Raw genomic sequence first — 27,635 nt, 5'->3', positions numbered from 1 at the left:
GAATACACTTCATTTTTCCAAAAATGCTATCTTTGCAATTAATGTCTTTTTCCGTACAAAATTTGTTTTCAAATGGAAAAAGATACATTTTTGAATAACTTGGATGTCCAAGTCTTTTGTGCCAAGTTTCAATGCTTTTATCTTGGACATAAGTACAAAAAGAGTTTGTAGGAAGGTTTAGATGATCCATATAGTAGAGGTTCCCCTTCCTATTGCCTTGCCCAATCTGTTTCCCGGACTAGAGATCCTGCACAAAGCAACCATTAGATAAGAAAGATATTTTACATCCATGGTCGACAATTTGGGAAACCGAAAAAAGATTTAAATTAAGCTTTGGAACAACTCTCATTTTAGGAACAAAGAGATTTTGAGAATTTTGAGAGTTAAGTGTTCCAATACTTGTGATTTTTAAAAAAGTCCCATCGGCCGTAGAAACACATGGACCTTTTGAATTGGTGCATACATCGGTTAAAGCATTTTCATGAAGGGTCATATGAAAGGATGCTTCGGAGTCTAGGATCCAAGAATACGTACCGGGTGATGATGTAAACGCAATGACCGCACCCGATGTGGAGGAAGTGGCTTTGAGAATTTGTTGTAGAGTTATAGATATTTGACCAGTGTTTCTTTGAGGTCTCCACTTTTGCCTTCATCTTTTTTGTTGGTGGTATATTCTTCAAGAGAAGCCACCTTAGGCTTGAATGTTTCATTTAGCTTTGAGCAAGCGGGTTTAATGTGACCCGGCTCATGACAATGATGACATACAATCATCTTTCTTCCTTCATTATAGTTTCCTTGTTTTTCAAAATGGGGTGGTTTATAGGTTTTGACATTGTTGTCGGGTTTGGATACGACAATCCCTTCATCAATGTTTTTACTGATGCCAAGCCTAGTTTCCTCTTGTGTGATTTCGGCAATAATGTCTTCTATTGGTGGAAAAATAGATCTCTGGAGGAGTGATGACCTCACTTGCTCAAATTCGGGACGTAGCCCAAACAAAAATTGGAACAATCGATCTTGTTCCATTTGTTTTTGCCTTAGTTCAATATCCTCCACAGCTACCCATTTTGGCTCTAAAAGGGCCAACTCATCCCATAGTGGGTTTAATGCACTATAGTAATCTTGTATACTGGAATCACCTTGATTGGTGGTTCTAATTTTTTCTTGCAAAAAATATGCTCTTGCAAGGTTTTTTTTGATATACATACCCTTCATAAAGAACCAAGCCTCATTGGCTCGGCGAAATTTAGCTATATTAGCACATACCTTGAGTTCGACATTGTTCATGAACCAAGCAAGTATTTTGGCATAGTTGCTCTCCCAATCTTCTACTTTCCTTTGGTGGTCTTCAATGGCTTTGAGGCATGCATCTCCCTCAAGAGCCTTTTCTTGGTCTCCTTCGATCTTGGTGAGCTTCAATTGAGGTTCCAGAATAGAATCCATCATATAACCCCAAAGTTTCTTATCTTTGAGGTTATTCTCCATTGTCGATGCCCACATCATATAGTTCTTTCCATTGAGCTTGAAGGATAAGTCGATTTTGGTCTCCATAATGCCACCAAAGTGTACGAAGAAGAGATACGAAGAATGTGAAGATGAATTACATGCTTCTTCCTTTAAGAACCGAATGGCTCTGATACCATGTAATAAAGTATGCGGAAAAATAAAGAATACTAAAAAGCATTCACAATGTCTAACAATGGACCAATACACAAGAGAGATAATAGCCAAGTCCACTATGTGACAACATAAACAAGCTTGAGAAAGGCACAAACTAAAAATATAAAGACTCTTTATTGAAAGAGAGCTCTCAAGCTTGAAGAATACAAAGGGGTTCACCCCTATTTATACACCCAAAAGGGGTCTCAAAAGGAGAGCTAAAAGGGGGCTACCATAGAGTTCTTGGGAGCATGGTTGCCAGTCTCGGAAGCGGGAGCGGGAAGCGAGGCACTTTCAAAAATTTAGGAAGCGGGAAGCGGGGGACTGCTTAGAAGCGAATCACGAACCGTCTCAGAAGCGACCTAGGAAGCGAGGGGAAGCGAGAAAAGAAGAAAAAAAAATGGAAAAAAGAGGGAAACGAGGGGGAAGCGTGGGGGAAGAGTGCTTCCCCAAAAAAGGGGACGCTTCTCCAACTGTAGGGGCACTTCCGATAACTCTGGTTGGGAGCCCCTAACGACTCTATGTGGGGCCCCTTTTGGGTTGGGTTTTGAGACAAAAAAAGAAAAAGAAAATAAAAAGTAAAAAGTAAAAAGTAAAAAGAAAAGAAATAGCTGATTACTAAAACAACTATATGAAAAGTCGATAATACCCCTATTGGGTATTATATATATGTGTGTAGTTACATATATTTTAACAAAATGAACTACCACAATACTTCATCTATCCTTGCTTTAACCCCGAGACTTTAACTTGAAAAATATGACCATTTTTTTTAAAACGACAACAAAAATAATTAATTTAGTTTTTTGGTTAAACATCTCAGGCGCATAACAGGCATTCATACCAAACGATATCATTACCATGTGGCTACAAATCATCGATATATTGAGATGAAATAGGTGAACGATCTATGAAATCGTTGATCGTGCTAAAACACTATACATAGCGGGTGTAAATGATAAGAGATAGGTTGTGTACAACTCAGAGTCGGCAGAAGAGCTATGCGGAGCAACGACTGAGGGAACTCACTTTTAATGTGGGAGATGTCTTTCTAAAGAGATCTCCAACTAAAAGTGTGTTCTAGTTTGGTCAAACGGAGAAATTGAGTCATAGACATGTAGGTCTGTTTAATATTCTGGAACGAGTTGGTGAAGCAGCGTACCAGGTAACACTACCATCTCAAAATGCACAGATTCATAATATTTTTCATGTGTCCATGCATGAAGTATATCCATGATCCGTCTCTTGTGATCCGGTATGAGGATGTAGATATACGGGAAGACCTGATTGTCGAAGAAAAGCCCGTGGAGATATTGGAACAGAGGGAACAAGTGTTGAGATCCAAAACCATTCCTCTCGTTAAGGTTCAATGGCAACATCACAACATCAAGGAATGTACTTGGGAACCCGAAACCAATATGAGAGAAAAATACCCGTCTTTTTGAGTAGTCCCTGCATGAGAATTTTGAGGACAAAATTCTTTTAAGGGAGAGAGGATGTAACACCTGTGAATTTTTCTATAATTCTGCAATAAATAAAAATAACATTTCGATTTAAATATGGTCTGAATTCTTATTTGTGTATATTTTTATATTGGAGTTTGATTTGGATCTCAAAGATTGGATTTTTGATATTGGATTTCAGAGATTGAATCTCTCATATAGGATCTTGGAACATGGATCTCTAATATCATATATCAGAGATTGGATCTTTGATATCGGATATCAAAAATTGGTTCTCGGAGATTGGATCCCCAATATTAAATCTTGGGGTTTGGATCTTTGATATTGGTTCTCGAAAAAATTTGGATCTTTATTTGGATCTGGATAGTCCCAATATGAATTTCAAAAATTTAAATGGATCTTGGATCTTCATTGGGTAGATCCAGTTACATGTGATGAGAGAGAAACCAAATAAGGGTGGGGCGTCACCCACCTACTTGATTTATATACATAATTATGTAATTAGATAAGATACCAAGTAAAAAGTGAGGAGTTAAAGTAATTCCTAAATTACATAGATGAGTTACTGACGGGAGAGGTTAAAAGATAAATGGTAAGTGGGAACACGTTTTTTTGGGGTTAGTTTTGTTTGGAAAAGAGAAAAGGAAAGGAGATAAAATGGTGAGGTAAAAAGGGAAAATATTTGAAAAGTTGGTGGGAGTGGTTATGATATCTCTCCCACACTATTTTGGAGAGATACCTCTAAAAAGGGAAACCTACAATTTAGGATAGGAGTTGGCTGAAAATTAGGAAAAAAACAACTTTTTATGGAATCTCTCTCATGCCCCACTCTTGTTTATCCCCTATGACCGACCCCTTTATTTCTCCCTCTCACTCGACCCTATCTCTCTAACTCCCTCTCACTTGATCCCACATCTCTCTCTCTCTCTTGACCTGTTTCTCTTCTCTCCCCTTCTCTTTGCTGTTTCTCCCACGCAGTTGGGGAGGGCCTTAACTGAAAGTGCTGCTACTGCTGAAGGTGCTGCGACTTCTGCTGAACTTGGAGGGGATGGACCTACTTGCATTCATAGACGAACAATGGGGTGCCTCCAGTCTGAATCGAGGTAGGAACCTGTTGCAATAGTGTGTCTGCAACATACATCCTTATATCAGGCATATGCATGCGGTTACATATTCTCAGCCATGGGTATTAACCATGACTGAGATTGAATGCCTAAACCTTATATATATAGTTTCACTGTTGCGTAGAGCTGAATACACATTGGGTAGTTACAAGTATAAAATTACACATGCTTTCATAAAATATATTAATATACATATAGATAATTCTACACACACACAAATATATATATATATATATATATATATATATATATATATTCAATTATTCATAACATATTCAGTATAATCAACAAAATATGTTTTTCAATCTTTCACAAAAGCACAATAACACATACATATATAAATAACATATTACATAATTCATAATACTAAACATGCTTACAGTTTTTTATAGAAAAATTCATCAGAAACAAACACACATATATAAAAAACATAATCAATTAAAATTAACTGTGCATTCTTTCAATGTTTCACAAAAAAAATCCCAAAAGCAAAGTAGTACTCACACTTATATATATAAATATAATAACTAACCATGTTTTCATGATTTTACTGAACAAATCACACAAACACACACATATATAGATATATATACAAAAAAATAAAAATATATATATAAGAATAATAAATGACTAAACTCTCCTCGTACCTAGGGGGAGCCAGCTTTGTCGCTGACTAGGTGCCTAGTCCGCGAAATTGGTACCTTTTAAGGTACCCACCTAAGAATTGCAAGGCCTAGGCGTTTTACTTACGCCTAGACCGACTAGGCGGACTAGCCAGGGCTTTTGACTACATAGGTCTGGGAATGGATTTACCAGTGTTATTGGTTTCTTGAATTTTCTTATGTTTTGGTATGAAAATGTGTTGCATGTTTCTGAGATGGGTATGTATGTTTGTGCACCCTTGATCCTGAGTACCCACCTATCACTATTGTGTTCTTACTACTCGGACTTGATGTAGTCTGACTGTACTATTTAACATTTTAGGTGAGGAACATATAGTGCTGGAGCGGTTGTGGGATGTTGTGCGGGCTGTTAATATATATATCAAAATACCCGATAGGGGCATATTGGTCCTTTCACTATGTATTTTTTAAATCTTTTAGGTTTTTCCATTTTCTTATTTTTGTTTTTTATTCACGTAAGGGACCATTGGGGGCCCCACTCAAATAGACGTTGGGGTCCCCAACGGTCATATTAATGACCGTTGGGGCTCCCTGTCTATTGTGGGAGCCCCAATGACCCCCCTCTTTTGTGTTCTCTTTGTGTATATAAAGGGGTCTCCCCCCTCAAGATTTGGTGGAGTTCTCTCACCTTCTCTCCTTAATAATATTTATTTTTTTGCCTTTTGGCATTCACCCCATAGTGGGTTTGTGTGTTTTTTCACATTAAGTGCTTGTGTTAATTGGTTCATTATTGAACCTTTTGTATTTTTGCATATCCCATTACATGGTATCTGAGCTCGGTTGGGTTCTTTGTAATCTTGGAAGTTTTTTTTTTAAGATCTTTGTAAGTTCTATCTCATCTCTATCTTCTTCATCATCATGGAGCACGATTCAAGGGTAGAGCTATCCTTCAAACTCAACGGTTCAAATTATTTGATGTGGGCGTCAACTACGGAGAACCATTTTCGTGGAAAGAAACTATGGGGCTTCGTGATGGGGACCACTCTTGAACCAACATTGAAGCTCACCAAGATCGAAGGTGGTGTTGAAAGGTCTCTTGATGGCGAAGATCGTATCAAAGCTATTAATGAGTATCAAACAAAGGTAGAGGATTGAGAAAATAACCACGCCAAAATTTTGGTGTGGCTCATGAACAATGTTGACATAAAGATTTGTGCCATGTGCCAACATTACTAAGTTTAGAAGAGCCAATGAAACTTGGTTATTTCTTAAGGATATGTATACCCAAAAGAATCTAGCTAGACAATTTTTTTTGTCAAGAAAAGATTAGATGCACTAAACAAGGGGACATGAGTGTTCGAGATTATTTTAGTGCATTGTCTTCCCTTTGGGATGAACTTGCTCTTCTTGAGCCCAAGTGGGTGGATCAAGAAAATATTAAAATGAGAAGAGAACAAATTGAAAAAAAACATTTCTTTCAATTTCTTTACGGTCTTAGACTGAAGTTTGAACAAGGGCTTCCCTTCTTTATAGAAGCAAGGCCTTACCTATTGAAGATGCCCTTGCCGAAGTATGGCAAGAGAAAACTTGTCTTGGTATGACTTATAAAAGTGATGAGATCTTGGCCGTTATTAGGTCGGGATCCAATGTTAAGCCGTATAGGCCTCCTCACTTTGCCATAAATAATGGTTTTAGAAAGGGTATTATTTGTCACTATTATAATGAACCGAGACATATTGAACCAGTTTGTCCTAAGCTTAAAGGAAAGGTGACCGCGGTTGGTGAAAATGTTCCAAATAAAGAAGTGAACAACAACGGAGGAAACATTAAAGATACTCTAAATCAAATCTGGGAGACACACTTCAACATCTTCTTAAGTGTTCCTCTACTTTGGGTGTTGCCATCGTAACCTCCTTATTTCCTCCAGGTATGTGGATTTTGGACTCCGATGCTTCCTTTCATATGACACCATATAAAAACATCCTTTCTAGTGTCTACTCCACCCCCACAACATCTTACGTTTAACGGCCGATGGGACTTCTGTAAAAATTGAAAACATTGGAACACTTGATTTAAAAGATTCTCAGGATTTTTTTGTTCCAAAAATCAATTTTAACTTATTTTCGGTCTCTCAAATTACCGATCATGGTTGCAAAGTCTCTTTCTCACCTAAAGATTGCACCGTGCAGGATATCCCATCAGGGAAGCTAATTAGGCAAGGCCATAATAGGGCGATCTATATTTTATGATTTTTTTTACTCTACCATCCAAGTCTTTTTGTAATTTTGTAAATGTCAAAAGTATAGAAGTTTGGCACAAGAGACTTGGCCATTTGAATTTTTTAAAGATGTCTCTTTTTTCCTTTTTAGGAAACTCTTGTAATGAAAAAGTTACGACTTGTAAAGATTGCATCTTTGGTAAATTAAAAGCTATTCCATTTCTTCAACGAGGTTTTGCCTTTACACGGTCGTTTCAATTAGTTTATTCCGATGTTTGGGGACCATCTCCTATCATATCTAAGGGAGTTTTTTCATATTATGTAATTTTTGTGGATGATTACACTAGATATACACGGATCTACTTTCTAAATCAAAATTTCGAAGTGTTTTCCGTTTCTTTAAAGATTTTCATGCAATAGTTAAAAATCAATTTCTAATTTATCTATCTATTCTAAGATCGGATTCGGGAGGGGAATATATGTCAAATGAATTTCAAACTTATTTACGACAAAATGAGATTTGTCATCAAAGATCTTGTCATCAAAGATCTTGTCCTAACACACCGCAACAAAATGATCTTACGGGAAGAAAACATAGGCATATAATAGAAACAATTAGAACTCTTTTAATTTCTAAAAACATTCCAAAATCATTTTGGGCTGAAGTCGCTTTAACCTCAACATATTTAATCAATATAACTCCTTCGTCTTCTTTAAAAAATGTTTTTCCTTTTGAAAAACTTTATAATATGTCTTCGGATCTCAAAAGGCTAAGAATTTTTGGTTGCAAATGTTATGTTCTTACTAACAAAAATGATAAGCTTTCTCCAAAGGCTATTGAGTGTGTTTTCTTAGGATATGGTGAAAAACAAAAAAGATACCGATGTTTTGACTTATCAAATAATAAACTTTATATCTCAAAAGATGTTACTTTTCTTGAAGAAGAAAACGGTTTTGCAAATGATGAACTAAAAGAAAACATTGATTATTCTTTGTTATTTGATTTACTACCCCGAAAAGAATCAAATCCTATTGAGATTCTTGAGTCTCTTAATGAGGATCAAAATGAACAAGCTTTTAACAATGAAAGAAATGACTCTCATGAAAGTTTAGATGAACATGAAACTAATAATACTTAAGTTTATAATAGAAGAAGTGAAAATCCTCATCCATGTGCTTTTGACAAATTTTCTCAAAATATGTCTTTGGAAGAATCTTTTCAAAAAATGTCAAGTCGTATCTCTAAAGCACCAAATAGATTTGTGTTTTATGAATCTTTTTCACCACATTTTAGAGCTTGTTTATTAACTCTCCACTCCTTTTATGAACCATCATTTTATAATGATGCCAAACAATATGCACATTGGAATGAAGCTATGAAATATGAACTTTATGCACTTAATATAACTCAAACTTGAGAAATTATTAATCCTTCTCAAGGAAAGAAACCCATCGGATGTAGATGGATTTTTAAGATAAAAACGAAAAGTGATGGATCCTTAGAAAGATATAAGGTTAGATTGGTAGCCAATGGATATGGATCAAGAATATGGGGTAAATTATTATGAGACGTTTACTCCGATGGCTCGAATGACAAGTGTTCGAGTTCTTATTGCAATTGTTTCTATTAAAAAATGACATATTTATCAACTTGATATTAAAAATGCTTTTTTAAATGAAGATCTTAGTGAAGAGGTTTATATGGATCCTCTTCCTAGCATAATTTTAATTGAAAAAGTTGAAACTAAAGAAAACATTATATGGTCTTAAACAAGCTCCTAAAACTTGGTATGATAAATTTAGTAATGTATTAATTATTTTGGGTTTTGTCTCTTGTTATATTGACACTGCTCTCTTTATTAAGAAAACAATTTATTCTTTTATGTTGATGATATGATCATCACATGGAGTGACAAAGAGGGAGTAAATGACATTAAGTCTATGCTAAAGAAAACTTTTGATATGTCTTGTAACGCCCCAAATTTTTAACTTGCGAACCTTTTGAGAAAAAAACAGGCAAGAGACTACAAATATCTCTTTCCTTCAAAGTTGTTTTATGAAATCAGCGGAAGATTTTGCTTTTGATAAATCATAAGGCAAGCTGACAACTTTGGGCACGTTAGCTAAAAGAGCCAAAACTCACAAGATTCAGATATCCCAAGGAAAATCCGATACAAACCCATAGCGTCCAGGATGCGAGCTAAGAGCAGGAAGAGGAAGTCTTGAAGCCATCTTGCAATCGCGCCATCGCCCGTAGTGTACCTAATCATCACCTGTATCCATAGAATGGGTTAGTTTCGCGAAAAACTAGTAGGTGCACAAGAGAGACTACAAGGAACTGAATTAAGTACATTTAATTCAGTAGGCTACGCAGTTTAAAGCAGATATGCAGTTAAACAGGTAAGCAATGCAAGCAGGTAAATAGTGCAAGCATGTAAGCAGTTCAAAGCAAGTAAGCAGTGCAAATGCGTAAGCAGTTCAAAGCAAGCAAGCAGTGCAACTGACAAACGCAGCATACAACCCATTTGATCGTAAGTTGTGAACTACTACGCAACAAGCTTGTCCTCGTTCCTAGAACGAGGTCTCTGCATCTAATCACCATCAGGACATCGTTTGTCACTCACTACTTCTAACCAACGCTTTGTCCTGAACGACCTTAATCTATCCTCATCTCTCAAAGTCTTACGCGGCTAACCATCACTGGTTATGACGCACTAAGGCGTCGTACTTTCTCAGAAAAAGCTCACCCTTCCGTAGAAGGTCTAAAACATGATCACTAACTCAAATCGCTAACGATCTGATTCTCACATCTGAGTCATGCACGTAATCATGCTAAAACAGAAAGCCGAAACTATGAATTCATAGTTGGCTATCATAAACAATCTTAGAAGATCGTCACAGCTCACCATAACTTTTTATGGTAAACAAAAACACAAGATCCACGTCGGATCGTTCGGTCCGAGAGATATACGACCGGACAAGGAATTACCGCCCTAGAGGGTATACCTGATCTTGGACCCTACACTTCCTCACAGGAGTTCACCGTCTTTGCAACCCGTTCGTGGACAGTGTACATTCTCATAGAGATCTCCCACTCTAGCCGGGTCACCCGATCTGGGAAATGTATAACCTCACAGCGAAACCTTTGGGAAACCGATCCCCAACATATGCCATATCCAATGAAAATCATTGCGATACACGCATCAACACAAAAGACCGCTCTTGGGGTCGATAGCTACTAATACAAACAACAAGATCAACGCCGGATCACCTGGTTTGGGAAATGTATAACCTCACAAGTAATTCCGCCTTAGATGGTATACCTGATCTTGGACCATACACTTCCTCACAGGAGTTCACCGTCCTTGCGGCTACCCGTTCGTGGACAGTGTACATCCTCACAGAGAATCTACCACTCTAGCCGGGTACCTGGTCTTGATCATACACGCCCTCGCAGATAATCCTTTGGAGATCAGGTGCTCGTCAGACACCCTACTTGGTGATACACGCATCTATACAATCGACTGCTCCGAACAATTGACTGCTCTCGAGGTCAGTAGCCACAATATGGGCACAAGCATGTATATCAGCAATATGCATTGTATCACTCCGCGCAGAAGCATATAATCCTACGCATCGTATGATTGCCACGAGGAATATTGCAATCCTCAACTAGGCCCTCAAAGCATGTGTAAACGACACATGAGAACGCGCAGATCTGACAATTCAGTTGATTCTATGGGCGAAGGGTAACTAACTCTACCCGTCTGCCAAACAAAACAGCTGAATAAGACAAGCACTCATAACAATGCTCGTAAAACATATAATTACCATAAAATGGCTCAGTCCATGAACAAATAATTAAATTAATCGTAAGGCATAAACCATTACATCACAAGTCACTCATAAGCAATCATACGACAACAATTATATCACAATATGTAAGCAGCTTATAAGACAAGCGGCCACATCAATCCTAGTTGCCACCAGTTCGTAGATTACGACCTGTATGCAATTACATCAATCATAAGAGATGCAAGCCAACAAGTGTTACGCTACAATAAGCACCAAACAGTTCGACCAAGGGATAAAGCATGTCACATGCTAATATGTAGCAACTGGTATAATGCTATTATTATAAGCATTTAACTAGCATGAGAAACTCCTTATTACTCCGCAAAGAACTGCATAAGCAGTTTAACCAACTAGAGTAACGCCTTGACAGGCGTGCACAGTTCAACGAGTAGCATACTGAACTATCGAGCAAGCAAGCGAATTAGTAGTGCAAGCGAATAAGTAGTGCAAGTGAATCAGTAGTGCAAGCGAATCCGTAGTGCAAGCGAATCTCACGACCCATGACCAGTGTGAACAGACCTTATGTTTTGATAATTACTGGCCTGCGGGTACGCGCAGGCAAAACATAGAAACAACTAAGACTAGTTCGGGCGTCTGTTATTCTATGTATTTTCGATAACCCGAATAGTTAGTTGAGTCTGCTCCAAAGGGGACGGCATTAGCCGAGAGAGGATTCCCCAGAGGCTGAAAAGCAGTGCCACGGATGCATCCAACTTCTGCAGAACTGTTGAGCTAACTTGTGTAGCCCCTATCCCCTAACTCCAATGACTGGGGAGGCCAGATCTTTCCCCGTGGGGTGGTTGTTAACAACCTGTCCATTGGAGTTTTTGTACCGATTTGTCCTCTCCCTTGACAAACAACCAGAAGCGAACGGGTGCGTTAGGGGTTGCTTAACTAACGACCCATTCTATGTTGTGGTATTTAAACCACTCGAGCATCTTGCCTGTGAAGGCGAATGTGAGGCCATTTATGTGATTACAACATTTTGCATTTAGCGTTGTTCGAGGTTGCACGACCGTCTCATCCGATCATCGCAGTACTAGACGTGTCGTGCACAACTACAAGTACTCTAGGATGAAGGGGGTATAGCTCCTCAATAGAAGCCTTAACAAGAGTGTTTCACAAAGATGTAAAGTTTATCAACTTTACTTTATCTTTTGAAACAACAGTACTTTGTGCCAACATTATGCATGTGATTATCTCGAATCACATCCGCTATCGGGGTATCTACATGTCTCGCATGACTCGATACCAGCCTCGATAGACGGGATACAGGTTTCTCAATAGAACACCCGCTACGAAGTTCGCTCGAACCCCCAATTCGGGATCACCCGAGATAAGCCAAGAAGGCGAGCAAAGCCAGCCAGTCACATCCTTCCAAATGCTTCGATTTGGAGTAGTCTTTGATGCTTTTGCGCAGCTCCCTAAAATCTCAAGTCGACTCTGCAGGACTGCGCACACGAAGAGCCAGGATCCTTGCGAGGTATCCCTCTCCTTAAACGGAGGTGTATCGCCAGCTCCCAACTGAACTCTTGTCGCAAGAGTGAGTGATAGATGTCTCTTGCATCCTCCACGGGGATGCCTTTAAGGCATACGCAAAGAGCAAGAACCTGCACGTCATCTGCAAAAGCAAGGCAATACCAACAAATATGCAAAAGCAAGAGCCTAGGCGCAACGGCAAAGTAAAGGCGGTAAGCAGAAGTGCAACGCAAAACCTTTGCACGATGCGCAACAGCAAAGTAAAGGAACTGTAAACAAGAGTGCAACACAAAACCTGTGCGCGATGCGCTACGGCAAAGTAAAGGACAAGGATCGCGAAACCGCGTCCTTGAGTTAAATGTGTACTCATATAAATATATATATATATATGCATATATATTTATTTAATTGTCTTTTTTAGTTAATTGAACTCAATTCAATTGTCCAAGTCTTCTGTGCAATCTTCCCCTACTTTTGAGAGTTGGAAGCTTGCTGTCGTCCGCGGATGTACGCGATTGGCGGCTCGGGTCGCAGAGCGCGAGCTGGACCCGTCGTACGATCTGCAAAAGTAACGATCTTAGCAAGCTAATACCAAAAATAGAAAGTCAGGGGCAATGTTGCCGTCCTGACGTAAAGGAAGCAGAGGCAGGGGCATCGTGCAAATGTGCACCTGCTATAAGCGCAAGAAGCCGGGGCAGGGCCACGAGCCCCTGCTGACATGCTGTCAGCAAACAACGGGGAGGCAGGGTTGCACCCCTGCCTTATGAAGGCACGAGGGAGGCCGAGGCGTCGCCCTGCTTGCCAGAAGAGCAAAGAGACAGGGGACCAAGCCCCAACCCGTTAGCACAAGGGAGGAGGCAGGAGGCTTCGCCCCTGCCTGTCGAATACACCAAGAGGCAGGGGCTTGGCCCCTGCCGGTCGAGCACGTAAACAAGCAGGGGGCAAAGCCCCTGCCTGTCGCCCGAGAAGAGGGAGCAGGGAGAGGCTTGACCCCCCTCCCCTACCGAAACAAAGAGCAGGGAGGGGGCTCAGCCCCTCCCCTAAAGTAACACGAAGAAAGGAGGGGGCTCAGCCCCTCCCCTGCCGAATGGGAGTAGGGAGGGGAGCTCAGCCCCTCCCCTGCCGTGACAGAAGGAACAGAGAGGAGGGGGGCGAGCCCCTCCTCTGCCGTAACAGGAGGCAGGGAGGAGGGGCTCGGCCCCTCCCCTGCCGTGACAGAGGGAGCAGAGAGGAGGGGGCCGAGCCCCTCCTCTACCGTAACAGGAGGCAGGGAGGAGGGGCTCGACCCCTCCCCTGCCGTGATAGGCCAAACGGCAGGGGATTTTGCCCCTGTCAGTCGACGAAGGGAGAAGAAAATGAAAAAGGGGGGGGGGGAAATGAGGGGAGGTGCGCAGCACCTCCCTCCCTGGCAGACCCAGAGCCACCACGATTGGTGGCTCTGGTTCACCGACCCTTAAAGAGGAGGATCGGGGGAGACGAAGAGGAGAGAAGAAGAAAAAGAAGCGTACCTGGGGAGTCGCCGGCGGCGGCAACGGCGGCATCGGAGGGGGGTCACAAGTGGCGGCAGCAGACGAGCGAGGGAGAGTCGGGAGGCGGTGAGGGAGAGAGACAACGAGGGGGGGGGGGTTTCGTATTTGAAACCCCTTGACTTATTTTCTAAAGAAGGCACGAGGGAGGCGGTGCCTCAATTGGGTCCGGGTCGGGTCCGGATCCGACCCGAATCCTAACTTATTTTTTTTTTCACGGGTTATTACATGTCTGACTTGAGTTTTCTGAGGTATTTTTTAGGTATTGAGGTGACTTATTCACAAAGAGGATATATTCTATCCCAAATGAAGCTGAGTGCAGACATTTGTGCTAAGTCAGGGGTTTCAAGTAATATGAAAGTAGAAACACCTGAAGTTATAAATGCCAAATTAAGACTTGAAAATGGTGTTCTACTTGATGATCTTACTCCTTATCGTCAATTAATTGGTGTTAAAATGTAAACTATAATACATATATATTATTTAATATTATTATTATATTTTTCCTTTTATTATTTTCTTTTTCTATTTTTTTTCTTTTTAACATCTAGTTAAATAGGAACTAGATATAGTCAAGTTCCTGTTGGAACTTGACTGTGCAAATAGCTGTTGGACTGTAGTCCAACAACTATAATAAGAGCTGTTGGACTGTAGTCCAACCGCTATAATAAGAGCCGTTGGACTAGAGTCCAACGTCTCTTTTGGAGAGCTCAAAATGCGCTCTCCTCGCTCTTCCATTTTTTTGCATATATAGGGGTGAACCCCTTCAATGTATATTACTATGCTTCTTAAGCATTTTGTGCATGAATAAAGTATTATTTATTTTTCAAGTGTTCTTCCTTTTATACCCTTTCAAGGGTCATGCTTGTAGTGTCTCCAATAGACACTTGTTTGTGAGTTATTCGTGCATTTGTTGAACACCATTTCATTATATGGTATTAGAGCTACAGAATCCTTAGATCTTGAAGTACTTTTGCCTCGACTTTCGTGCCACATTTACAAAAGGTGTTTCATCACCTTGTTCTTGGTTCAAGAAGATTGGTTTGAAGAAAGGCGGACTTGTGCTAAAAAAATTTGGTTTTGTATCCTCTCTCTTATTCCCCTGTCTACTCTTTTTTTTCTCTCTCCTATCTATTCCTCTCTTACCCTTGTAAAAGATGGATGACAATGATAAGATCACCATCATTCCTATGAAGCTAAATGATACTAACTATGTAATGTGGGCTTCGATTATGAAGCACCACATTTGGGGAAAAGGTTTATGGGGGTATAGTGGATGGTTTCGATTCGGAACCTAAACTATCTTTTATCAAGAAAGAGGGTGATAAAAAGGTTCAAAGACTATCTCAATTTACATGGTATTACACATCAAAGATCATGTCCAAACACTCTACAACAGAATGACCTAGCTGAACGCAAACATCAACACTTTATGGAAACTACTAGGACCTTGCTAATTGCAAATCAGGTTCCAAAACGTTTTTGGGCTGAAGCGGTCCTAACTGCCACCTACCTCATCAATAGGATGCCATCTTCCTCATTAAAGAATACAACTCCAATAGAAAAACTTGTTTATTTAACTCCAGATTATTCTAGATTAAGAGTCTTTGGATGCAAATATTTTTCTTCACCAACAAAAATGACAAACTCTCTCCTCGTGCAATCCCATGTGTCTTTTTAGGATATGCAGATAATAAAAAAAGCTACAAGTGTTTCGATTTTCAAAATGACAAATTATGTGTCAAGAAATGTATCCTTTTTGAAAAAAGAAAGCTTCTTTGAATTTGAAAAATCCAAGGATGTCACTGAATACTCGTTTTTAATTGATCCAACTTCAAAATCCAATGAATGTGATGTTGGATGTGACCTTGACAATGATCAAAGTCCTATTATTGTTGAAAATGATGATAATGAAGAGTCAATCCATAGGGATGTTAGTCTACAATATTCAAGACATAGAGAGCAAAATCTTCCATGTCCATTACAAAAGTACTTCGAAGTTCCACCCAGAAGAACGTCTAGAATCTCTAGACCTCCTGAAAAATTTGTCTTACGAATCTTTTTCACTCACATATAGGGCAACCATTACATTAATACAATCATATGTTGAACCATCATCCTATTCTCAAGACAAAAATCATATAGAATGGATAGAAGTCATAAAAATAGAATTGGATGCACTAGAAAAGGCCAACACGTGGACGATCCAAGATATCCTTCTAGGTAAAAAACCTATAGGCTATAGGTGGGTATACAAAGTCAAAACCAAAAGTGATGGGACCCTGGAAAGGTATAAGGCTCGTTTAGTGGCAAAAGGATATGCCTAAGTGTATGGTATCGATTATGAAGAAACATTTGCTCCTGTGGCCCGTATGACCACTGTTAGAACTTTAATAGCCTTGGCCTCCATTAGAACATGACCTATCTTTCAATTGGATGTATGAGAATCTCGTTGAAGAAGTATACATGGAAGTCCCATCTGGTATTAGTATTCCTAAGGGTAAAGCTCTTCATCTATAAAAAGCTCTTTATGGTCTTAAACAGGCTCTAAAAGCCTGGTATGATCGATTTAGTCGTCTTATGCTTGATATTGGTTTTCAACCTTGTTTAACTGACACTGCTTTGTTTGTTAAGAAATCTGATGCAGGCATCATTATTCTTCTTCTCTATGTGGATGATATGATCATCACCAGAGGCGACAAACAGGGAGTTGCAAATATCAAATCTCTTCTTAAAACTCACTTTGAAATGACTGACTTAGGTTTATTAAGATATTTTTTAAGCATTGAAGTCGCTTATTCCCCTCAGGGGTATTTGATATCTCAATCTAAATTTGCTCTTGATATTGTTTTCAGGTCTGAAATTACAAATGATAAGAAAGTGGACCCTTCAAAAGTTGTCAATGTTAAAATGAATGATGGAGAACTTCTTGATGATCCTACTTACAGACAACTTATTGGAGCTCTTTCTTATCTTTCCATTACTAGGACAAATATAACGCATGTTGTTCATACAGCCAGTCAGTTTCGGCATGCTCCCATCTCTGTGCATATGAGAGCAGTTTTGCATATTATTAGATACTTAAAATCCTCTCTTTCACGAGGACTCTTCTTGCCTGCTTCATTTTTATTAAATTTAATTGCATATACTGATGTAAGCTATACATATTCTTAGACAACTTATTGAGAGAAATAGAGAGAGGAACAAAGATTTGCATATGGTTTTTATTGATTTGGAGAAGGCATACGATAGAGTACCTAGGGACGTTCTCTGGTGGACAATGATGAAGAAATGTGTTTCTCTCAAGTACATTAGTATAATTAAAGATATGTATGAAGGAGTAGTAACCAATGTCCGCACTTGTGGAGGGGTGGCAACCAATTTTCCTATAACGGTTGGGTCACATCAAGGATCTGCTTTAAGCCCTTTCTTATTCGCTATAGTATCAAAGATGAAATGCAAAGGGTTTTAGTCAAAGATGAGGAGATTAAGGAGAGATGGAAAGATTATTTTAATAAGCTATTTAATGGAAGTAATGAGCAGGATCTTGGAGACTTCTCAATTCCTTTTCATGAGATGAATCATGACTTCATGCGCAAGATTCAAAAGAAAGAAATTGCAGAGGCTTTGAAGAAAATGAAATCAAGAAGGGCAGTTGGCCCAGATGGTATACCTATTGAGGCTTGGAAATGCTTGGGATAGAAAGGTTTAGAATGGTTGACAAATCTTTTTAACAAGAATTGGCGGACAAATAAGATGCCTAATGAGTGGAGGAAGAGTACTTTGGTGCCTCTATATAAGAATAAGGGTGATATACAAGATTGCACAAACTATCGTGGTATAAAACTCATGAGTCATACTATGAAACTTTGGGAGAGGGTGATTGAGTCTAGGTTGAGGAAGGTTGTCATGATATCGGAGAATCAATTTGGTTTTATGCCTAGAAGATCAACTATGGAAGCTATACATCTTCTTAGACAACTTATTGAGAGATATAGAGAGAGGAACAAAGATTTGCATATGGTTTTTATTGATTTGGAGAAGGCATACGATAGAGTACCTAGGGGCGTTCTCTGGTGGACAATGATGAAGAAAGGTGTTTCTCTCAAGTACATTAGTATAATTAAAGATATATGTGAAGGAGTAGTAACCAATGTCCGCACTTGTGGAAGGGTGACAACCAATTTTCCTATAACGGTTGGGTTACATCAAGGATCTGCTTTAAGCCCTTTCCTATTTGCTATAGTGATGGATGAGCTTACGAGATCAATTCAAGAAAATGTGCCGTGGTGTTTGGTGATGATATTGTTTTGATTGATGAGTCTAGAGCTGGGGTTAATGCTAAGTTAGACTTATGGACACGGACATTGGAAGCAAGAGGTTTTAAGTTGAGTAAGAGTAAGACAGAATACATGGAATGTCGGTTTAGTAAGCAACGAAGTAGTGACGGGAGTGTAGTGAAGCTTGGTGAGCAAGAAATACCGGTGGATGATTGTTTCAAATATTTGGGATCTATCATTCAAAAGTATGGAGAAGTTGATGGAGATGTAAATCATAGGATAAAGGTTGGGTGGATGAAATGGAAAAGTGCAACTGGAGTGTTGTGCGATCGTAGAATGCCATTGCGGTTGAAGGGAAAGTTTTATAGGACGACTATTAGGCCCACTTTACTATATGGTACAGAATGTTGGGCTGCCAAGAGACACCATATTCAAAAAATGAGTGTAGCTGAGATGCGTATGCTTAGATGGATGTGTGGAAATACAATAAAAGATAAGATTCAGAATGAGGAGATTCGTAAGAAGGTAGGCGTTGCACCCATTGAAAATAAGATGAGAGAGAATTGTTTACGGTGGTTTGGACATATTCAGCGAAGGCCTAATGATGCTCCAGTTAGAAAGATGGAGAAATGGGAAAATATATTAGTTAAAAGAGGTCGGGGTAGGCCTAGGAAGACATGGATGGAGATGATAGGAAAGTATATGAATGCTTTGAACCTCATCGAGGACATGGCATTGGATAGAAATGATTGGAGGAGAAGGATTTATGTGGAAGACCTAGAATAATTTTCTTTTTTGGTTCATATCGCCGACCCCAATGGTTTTGGGATGAAGGCGCAATTGTTGTTGTTGTTGTATACTGATGTTGACTGGGGAGGTGATCCCATTAATAGGCACCCAACTACTGGCTTTTGTGTATTCCTTGGTGAAGCCTTAATTTCGTGGACGTCCAAGAAGCAGCAGAAGGTCTCTCTTTCCTCCACCGAAGCTGAATACAGCGCCATGGCAACCACCACTATAGAGGTTGTTTGGCTCAGACGATTGCTAGCGGATATGGGAGCTGAAACAACGCAAACTTCAAAGATGTGTTGTGACAACAAAAGTGTGATCTACATTGCAAGCAACCGGACATTCCATGAGCGCACTTAACACATTGAGATGATCAATCACTATGTCAGAGAGGAATACTTACATGAAACCATTTATCTGCCATATGCTACATCAAAATATCAATTAGTAGACTTCTTCACCAAGCCTCTCCCTGCTCCCAGATTTCACTTCCTTTTAGACAAACTTTCGCTCATTGTACTATAAGTTTAAGGGGGAGTGTTAAAATGTAAACTGTAATACATATATATTATTTAATATTATTATTATATTTTTTCTTTTATTATTTTCTTTTTCTATTTTTCTACTTTTTCTTTTTTAACATCTAGTTCAATAGGAACTAGATATTTAATCCCGTAAGTTTGAGGGGGAGTGTTAAGAACTAGATATTTTTCCAACGTCTCTTTTGGAGAGCTCAAAATGAGCTCTCCTCTCTCTTCTATTTTTTTGTATATATAGAGGTGAACCCCTTCAATGTATATTGTTGAAGTCGGCTAGGGCGACTGCCTGAAAACAGAACAAAGAAAAAGGAAAAGTAGAGAGAGAAAGAGAGAAAAGAAGAATCATATATTGATAATTAGGTCTAAACTCACTTAAATAGAGGGATTAGACACACCTTATTTACAATAATGCCCTTGTTCTGCCTGAAAACAGAACAAAGAAAAAGGAAAAGTAGAGAGAGAAAGAGAGAAAAGAAGAATCATATATTGATAATTAGGTCTAATCTCACTTAAATAGAGGGATTAGACACACCTTATTTACAATAATGCCCTTGTTGCATATGAGTAGTTACTAAACTACCCATATATGACGACTACTTCTTAACACTCTCCTTCAAGCTGGAGTATATATATCAATAATGCTCAGCTTGTCACATCTCGAAAAATTTGAACTCGCTAAAGGTTTTGTGAAGACATCAGCAATTTGGTTCTCTGAAGATATGTGCTTGGTGCAAATGTACCCAATCTGGACCAGGTCACATACATAGTGACAATCCACCTCAATATGCTTTGTCCATTCATGAAATACTGGGTTATTAGCAATATAGGTAGCAACTCTATTATCACATATCATCTCCATAGGTAATGAGACTTTCACTTGAAGATCAGTCAACACAGATTTAACCCACATCATCTCAGCAACAGTTTGAGCCATAGCCCGATATTCTGACTCAGCTCTCGACCTGACAACAACAGTTTGTTTCTTATTTCTCCAAGTAACCAGATTCCCTCCAACAAACACATAGAATCCAGTTGTGGACTTTCTGTCAACAACCGACCCTGCATGATCTACATCTAAATAGGCAGTAACATCTAAAGACGGATTTTGTTTAAACCATAGTCCTTTACCAGGGGAGAACTTTAGATATTTGAGAATCATCATAGCATCATCCTAGTGAGTCTTTGTAGGTTTGTCCATAAATTGACTTATCTTGCTCACTGCGAAAGATATGTCAGGTTTGGTCACAGTCACATATAATAGCTTGCCAACCAAGGAGCGATAACGGCTTCAGTTCACATACTCAGATTTTTCATCAAACATATGAGACTTGGGATCCATAGGAACCTTGCAGGTTTGGCACCTAACATCCTTGTCTCCTTCGGCAGATCCAAGACATATTTCCGTTGTGACAGAACCAATCCATCTTTACTCCTTGCAACCTCTATGCCTAAGAAATATCTGAGTGGTCTCAAATCCTTAGTCACAAAGTGTTTCTGAAGATAGAACTTTGTGTCAGAAATGTCTTTTTCACTGCTTCCTGTGACTATAATGTCATCAACGTATACTATCATGACCTTAATCCCTATGCAGGTCTTTTTAATAAAAAGAGAGTGATTTGAGGCAGAGCGGACAAACCCAAATGCTGACATGACCTCAACCAACTTGGAGAACCATGGACGGAGACTCTGTTTGAGACCATATGTTAAGTAGCCGTCGTTCGCGTCACCTGCTTACGGAGGCCACCCCAGCGATACTGCAGAGGCGTCTTCAGGCAACGATGTCTCACGGCGGCGGCTGAGCAACGTCGTCATCAGCGATGTTAGGCACCCAGGGTGGATGGCTCTGATACCATGTTGAAGTCAGCTAGGGTGACTGCCTGAAAACAAAAAAAAAGGAAAAGGAGAGAGAGAGAAAGAGAGAAGAAGAAAAGAATCGTATATTGATAATTAGGTCTAATCTCACTTAAATAGAGAGATTAGACACACCTTATTTATAATAATGCCCCTGACGCATATGAGTAGTTACTAAACTACCGATATGCGACGACTACTTAACATATATTACTATGCTTCTTAAGCATTTTGTGCATGAATAAAGTATTATTTATTTTTTGAGTGTTCTTCCTTTTATACCCTTTTAAGGGTCATGCTTGTAGTGTCTCCAATAGACACTTGTTTGTGAGTTATTCGTGCATTTGTTGAAGACCACCATTTCATTATAATTTGATCTCTTATTTGTCTATCACCTGATCGGATATCGCTCATGTTCATGCAGTAAGCCAGCTTCAGCATGCCCCTACGACAGTTCATATGGCAATTGTCGTGAGAATTGTGTGATACATCAAGAACACTATCTAAAAGGGCTTTTCTTATCCTCTTCTTTATCTTTTGATTTAACTGCTTATACTGATGCAGATTGGGGAGGTAATCCCAATGATCGAATCTCAACTACTGGTTTTTGTATTTTCTTAGGAGATTCACTTATTTCTTGGAGGTGCAAGAAGCAACAAAAATATCCTTGTCATCAACAGAAACTAAATATCGTGCCATAGCAACTACAATCATGGAGATTGTATGGCTTACAAGTCTTCTTTATGACATGAGGATCATCATATCAGCTTTTTCAAAGATGTGTTGTGACAACAAAAATGCAATCTACATTGCAAGCAATCATACCTTTCATGAGTGCACCAAGCATATTGAAATGGACTGTCACTATGTTCGAGATGAATACCTTAGAGGAACTATTACATTGCCTTATGTTATATCAGAATATCAGTTGGCTGACTTCTTCACCAAAGCGCTTTCAACTCCTCGTTTCTTGTTTCTTCTTAGCAAACTTTCGGTTTTCTCCTCATAAAGTTTGAGGAGGGATGTTAATATATATATATATATTGTGTATTCATATCAAAATACCTGATAGGGGTATTTTGGTCCTTTCACTATGTATTTTTTAAATCTTTTAGGTTTTTCTATTTTCTTATCTTTGTTTTTTATTTTTTATTAAATTTTTTTATTCGTGTAAGGGACCATTAGGGGCCCCACTCAAATAGATGTTGGGGTCCCCAACGGTCATATTAATGACCGTTGGGGCTCGCCAACGTCTATTGTGTGAGCCCTAATGGACCCTCTCTTTTGTGTATATAAAGGGGTCTCCCCTCTCAAGAGTTGGTGGAGTTCTCTCACATTATCTCCTTAATAATATTCATTTTTTTTTGCCTTTTGGCATTCACCCCATAGTGGGTTTGTGTGTTTTGCACGTTAAGTGCTTGTGTTATTTGGTTCATTATTGAACCTTTTGTATTTTCGCGTATCTCATTACACGGGCGTCACATCATGATTCCCAAATTTTTGATGCTCCCAGGATAGCTCTTGAATAATTTAATCAATTTTATTTAAACTCGTTTGTAAACAAACTTTTAGTTTATTTGATGTTAGACTTTATTTGAGTTATGAAATGATATTGTTTGGTATGAATGCCTGTTACGTGCTTGAGATGTTTAACCAACAAACTAAGCTAATTATTTTCGTTGTATTTAAAAAAAATGGTCATATTTTTTGGCTTAAAGTTTCAGTCCCGAGACTTTAACCCGAAAAATATGATCATTTTTTTAAACACAACAAAAATAATTAATTTAGTTTTTGGGTTAAACATCTCATACACGTAATAGTCATTCATGTCAAGCATTCCTGTTAAACGATATCATTCCATAACTCAAATAAATTCCAACATTTAATAAATTAAAAGTTTGTTTACAAACGAGTTTAAATAAAAATAATTAAATTGTTTAAGAGCTATCCCGAGAACATCAAAAATTCATGAATCATGGTGCCCCCACAACATCCCCAACCGCTCCAATGGTGCCCCCACAACATCCCCAACCGCTCCAACACTATTTACTCTTCACCTGATCTGTTAAATAGTAGAGTCATACTACATCTAGTTTGAGCATAGTAGTGATACGTGGGTACTCAGTATCAAGGATGCATAAACATACATACTTATCTCAAAAATATGCAACACATTTTCATACTAGAACATAAGTCAATTCAAGAAATCAATAACACAAGTAAATCTATTCAGTAATATCCAAACAAGAATAAACTTGCTAAATAGAAACAACCTCATCAAAGCATAAATTAATACAACCGAACATAAAGTAATTTTATACTAATTTCTTATTTTGTTTCTCATGTTATTTTTCCTTTGGGCACACGCAAAGCTACTGTAATCGTAACAGAAGAAATTATCCGGGGTCCATTGTTATGTATTTTAATAACCCGAGTAATCTAATTGAAACTTAAATCCAAAGGGGTGGAACAAGGACTGAGAGAGAACCCCAGAGGCCAAACCAGAACAAAATGCATCATAATTTCTGCAGAAGAACATGGAGCTACCACCTAGGACAAAATTGGTAGTTCGGCCCCCTAACTCCGAGCATTAGGGATAAACTAATCCATTGTCGCTCGAAGCAAGATAAAACGGGATCCATCAGAGTTTTGTAGCACCTACCCTCTCCAAGGTAGGCTCGATTTTAAATGGGTTATGAGTTATTTTCATTAAAAGTTTTGTGACGTTACCTCACATGTGCCTACAACATTTGGCACCTTGGGCTCAATAGCCCAAGTACCCTTCTAGGGTAACTTATGCCTTCCCCAAAGAAAAAAAAAGGAAATTGAAAAAGGAACTCCTTTTTTCCTTCTTCAAAAACATCCCTCGCTTGTAAATCTTTAACCAATAACTAAGGCTGGTAAATGAGTTGATGAACCAAACACAACTTGTTCAGGCTTGGCTTGTTTACCAGTTGACCTAGCTTGGGCTCGAGCTCGGGCTAAGGTCTAGGCGAGTCAAGACCGAGCCAGACGAGCCGAACTGGAGTTGGATTGTGTTAAAAAAAAGTCACATATTTAAAGAGAATATCACCAACAAGATTCGAACACCAAACCTTTCTATCACATGCCATACATATTGACCACTTACCCATACTTTTTATGTCTTATTTCACATATATATGATATATATTCTCTTTCTATTAGCCTAGATGAGCCAAGCTGAGACAAACCATTGTTCGCACTTCGATCATTTACATTATATGAGCTGCTCGCAGCTCATCTCGCTGAGCCCATTTGACGAACATGAACGAGCTAAACCAAGCTGAGCTGTGAGCTTCTCAGTTCATTTCCTAGATCTACCCATAACTACCCCTTTGACTAATGTTCATCCAATTAACTATGTCATGTACAATATAAAAATAACTTTTATACCCCTTTTTCTTCAATAAGAATTCTTTTACCTACTCTTGTATCAAACCCTTTCCTCATTGGTGAAAGCCTGACGAACGAGCTATCTTCCATCCATCATGTTCTGTAGCTATACATCTGGCAATATGTCCATCCATTGGTCTTTCACACAACTTGGGGCAGAAACTCTCTCTCTTTCCACCCAAAAGTTTAATCAATGGAAGAAAAATGACAACTTTTATCATGAGTTAACTGCTTTTGTTGGCCCTCTAAGTGGAATGGTTAGATCTCTCTCTCTCTTTCCCCACCCAAAAGTTTAATCCATGTAAGAAAAATAATAACTTTCTCATGGGTTAGCAGCTTTTGTTGGTCTTTCACACAACTTGGGGCAGAAACTCTCTCTCTTCACCCAAAAGTTTAATCAATGGAAGAAGAATGACAACTTTTATCATGAGTTAACTGCTTTTGTTGGCCCTCTAAGTGGAATGGTTAGATCTCTCTCTCTCTCCCCACCCAAAAGTTTAATCCATGTAAGAAAAATGATAACTTTCTCATGGGTTAGCAGCTTTTGTTGGCCCTCTAAATGGAATGCTTTAGAATGGTTATATATAACATGAGGATGTTCTTTATTCCCCCCCCCCCCCCCCCCCCCTCAAATGGTGTTCTTTTGGGCTTAGCCAATAGCATGGCTGACGTTCATATTATTATTAGCCATGGCATGAAGGAAATACAACATATGGTTAGAACTCTAAATGCATATATCACTTATATAATTAGAGTTCATATCATCTATGACATTGTCAGGAAGGCTTTGCTTTGCTGGTTAAAGAATGGCAAAAGAAACAAGATCAGTTGATCTGTTGGGGCTCCTCATTTGACCCCTTCACTCTGGGATCATCACTTTGAGGATTTCCTGCATCACCAAGTTTGGTGTGATTGCATAAAGCAGGAACGATAGTGGCTGTCAATATGTTGGATCAGGTTGTACAAGTGTGTAATCCAGCTCAGACCAATTCTTGGGTGGATTGTGGTTGCAGTTTGGTCAGGTTGATCATGATCTGAACGCGATATGTGAAATATAATACATATTAAAGCTTGGAAAGTAGCTTTGCTCCAGTTTTAGCTCACTATTTTGTCAAGTCAAAATGTCAAATTTGGGCAGCACACCCATTTATGTATTAGTGGGAGTGAATCACATCCACCTCTTATTCATAATTGAAAATGTCTTTGGATTATAATGTGGGCATATTCAACTCCAACCTGTATTCTTTTTTCTTTTCTGTTTTGTTTCTTTCACTCATGTCCTGTTTAAACAGATCCAAACTAACTCCAAGCCAATTGACAACTTTAGTTTGACTCATCATGATTAGTCAACTTAACTATACTATTTACTTAAATTTGTGATATTGTCAAACATCCATGATGAACCTTCTTTTGTTGTGTATCTTTGTTAGGTGTCTTATTCCATGCGTAAATTTGATAGCATTACCATACAGTTTTTTTGTACTCTAATGAACACATGCTTCCATAATTCTGTGAAATATGGGGGAACATATCCTATCTAAAATGGATTATTCAATTCATCTTTTATTATATTATCCTAATGTAGTTATAATACTACTGGCTGTGGTTGTAGAGAAAATGCGAGTTGTACTCTATAGAGCAAGATATTTTATTGCAATCTGCTCGAATTATCAGAAAACATGGTGCTGATCTTGGAAGCACCCGAGAGGGCTGCAACTATCCTTAATTTGGCAAAGCACAAAACAGTTTTACATGGTTTGTTTCTCCTTCCATTACTTTGTTTTCTTCAACATAATTTTGTGGGCTTTACAATTTTCTGTCTAGTGATTATTTTGCAGTCCTATGTTTCACAATTCAAGTGTATTAAAGAAATTAGTATTTTTCACAATTTCTATCATGGTTTAGATTTCTATTTTTTTCTTGATGTGTCCTATTTTGGTTGAAGGAAACTATAGCCACAACAAGAATGCTATGTCCTAGCACAAATTTGAATTAACTACCATAATTGATTTAATAGTAATCCATCAAAACATTTAAATGCTGTCTAATTCAGCATCTTTCTTTTATACTAAACTAGAAAACACGTGCACACACATATATCAAACATGATGAGTAAGCACACATACACACAAAATTCAAGCATGCTTAACATCAAATAACAATGCTCATCTGTAATTTGGTTAACTTTTATAGATAATTAATGCATCCAAGAGAGAGAGAGAGGTGTAATAAAATCTAACATCCCCATGTTGGTAACTTTCAACTGGGTCAGATTTTCCTACTCTCTCTCTCTCTCATGTCCCCCATATGATCCCAATGTGGTCTGCTTTCCTAATCTTTCTCCCATAGAATCCCCATGTAAGTATCTCTCTCTCTCTCTCTCATGCGTCACGGGGTCATTGTGAGTCAATCGTTTGACTGTTTTAAAAGGGCATTTGAACTAGCATAACATATGTATCATTTTTAAAACGTTTCTAAAGCAAAATATTTTTGTGCACCATTTCCCCTCATTGCTCCTTTATTAGTAAAGTGAACTTTTTTTTTCTATTACAACATATTTTTCAATTTGATAGGTAGGACTCGATCATTATGATTTCTCATATAGGCTAATCTAGCTGCTCTACTCATGCTGCTATCTAGACTTTCAAGTTGATATGTAGAACCAAATAATTATGGTTTCTCATATAGGCCAACTTGGGAACTGATAAAATGTGATTAGGCGTAACTGGATCCAGATCTGTGCGTTTGGTCACATAATCACATTTTGTATTGTAATGGCATATTTTGTAATTTGTTTGTATTTTAAACCCAGTGT

At 38.6% G+C, this 27,635-nt stretch overlaps 1 protein-coding gene across 5 annotated transcripts in view; it reads left to right on the top strand.

Annotated features, from left to right (window-relative positions):
* The window catches only part of LOC149842380 (mechanosensitive ion channel protein 1, mitochondrial-like), an 82,711-nt gene that overhangs the window by 28,565 nt on the left and 26,511 nt on the right, over positions 1-27,635 (top strand). For all 5 annotated transcript variants that reach the window (XR_016430772.1, XR_016430770.1, XR_016430771.1 and 2 more), the window contains exon 6: positions 26,433-26,575. Coding sequence is in view for 2 of the 5 variants with exons in the window: in XM_089999111.1 (XP_089855237.1) it covers positions 26,433-26,546 (114 nt within the window). In the remaining 3 variants the exon portion in view is untranslated. The remainder of the gene's footprint in view (positions 1-26,432; positions 26,576-27,635) is intronic.

The sequence above is a fragment of the Nuphar pumila genome, chromosome 3, assembly GCF_984573655.1.
Source record: "Nuphar pumila chromosome 3, dmNupPumi1.hap1.1, whole genome shotgun sequence".
NCBI classification, from domain to species: Eukaryota; Viridiplantae; Streptophyta; class Magnoliopsida; order Nymphaeales; family Nymphaeaceae; genus Nuphar; species Nuphar pumila.
Note: the sequence above shows the minus strand (reverse complement) of the source record. Positions and strands in the feature narration are given on the sequence as shown.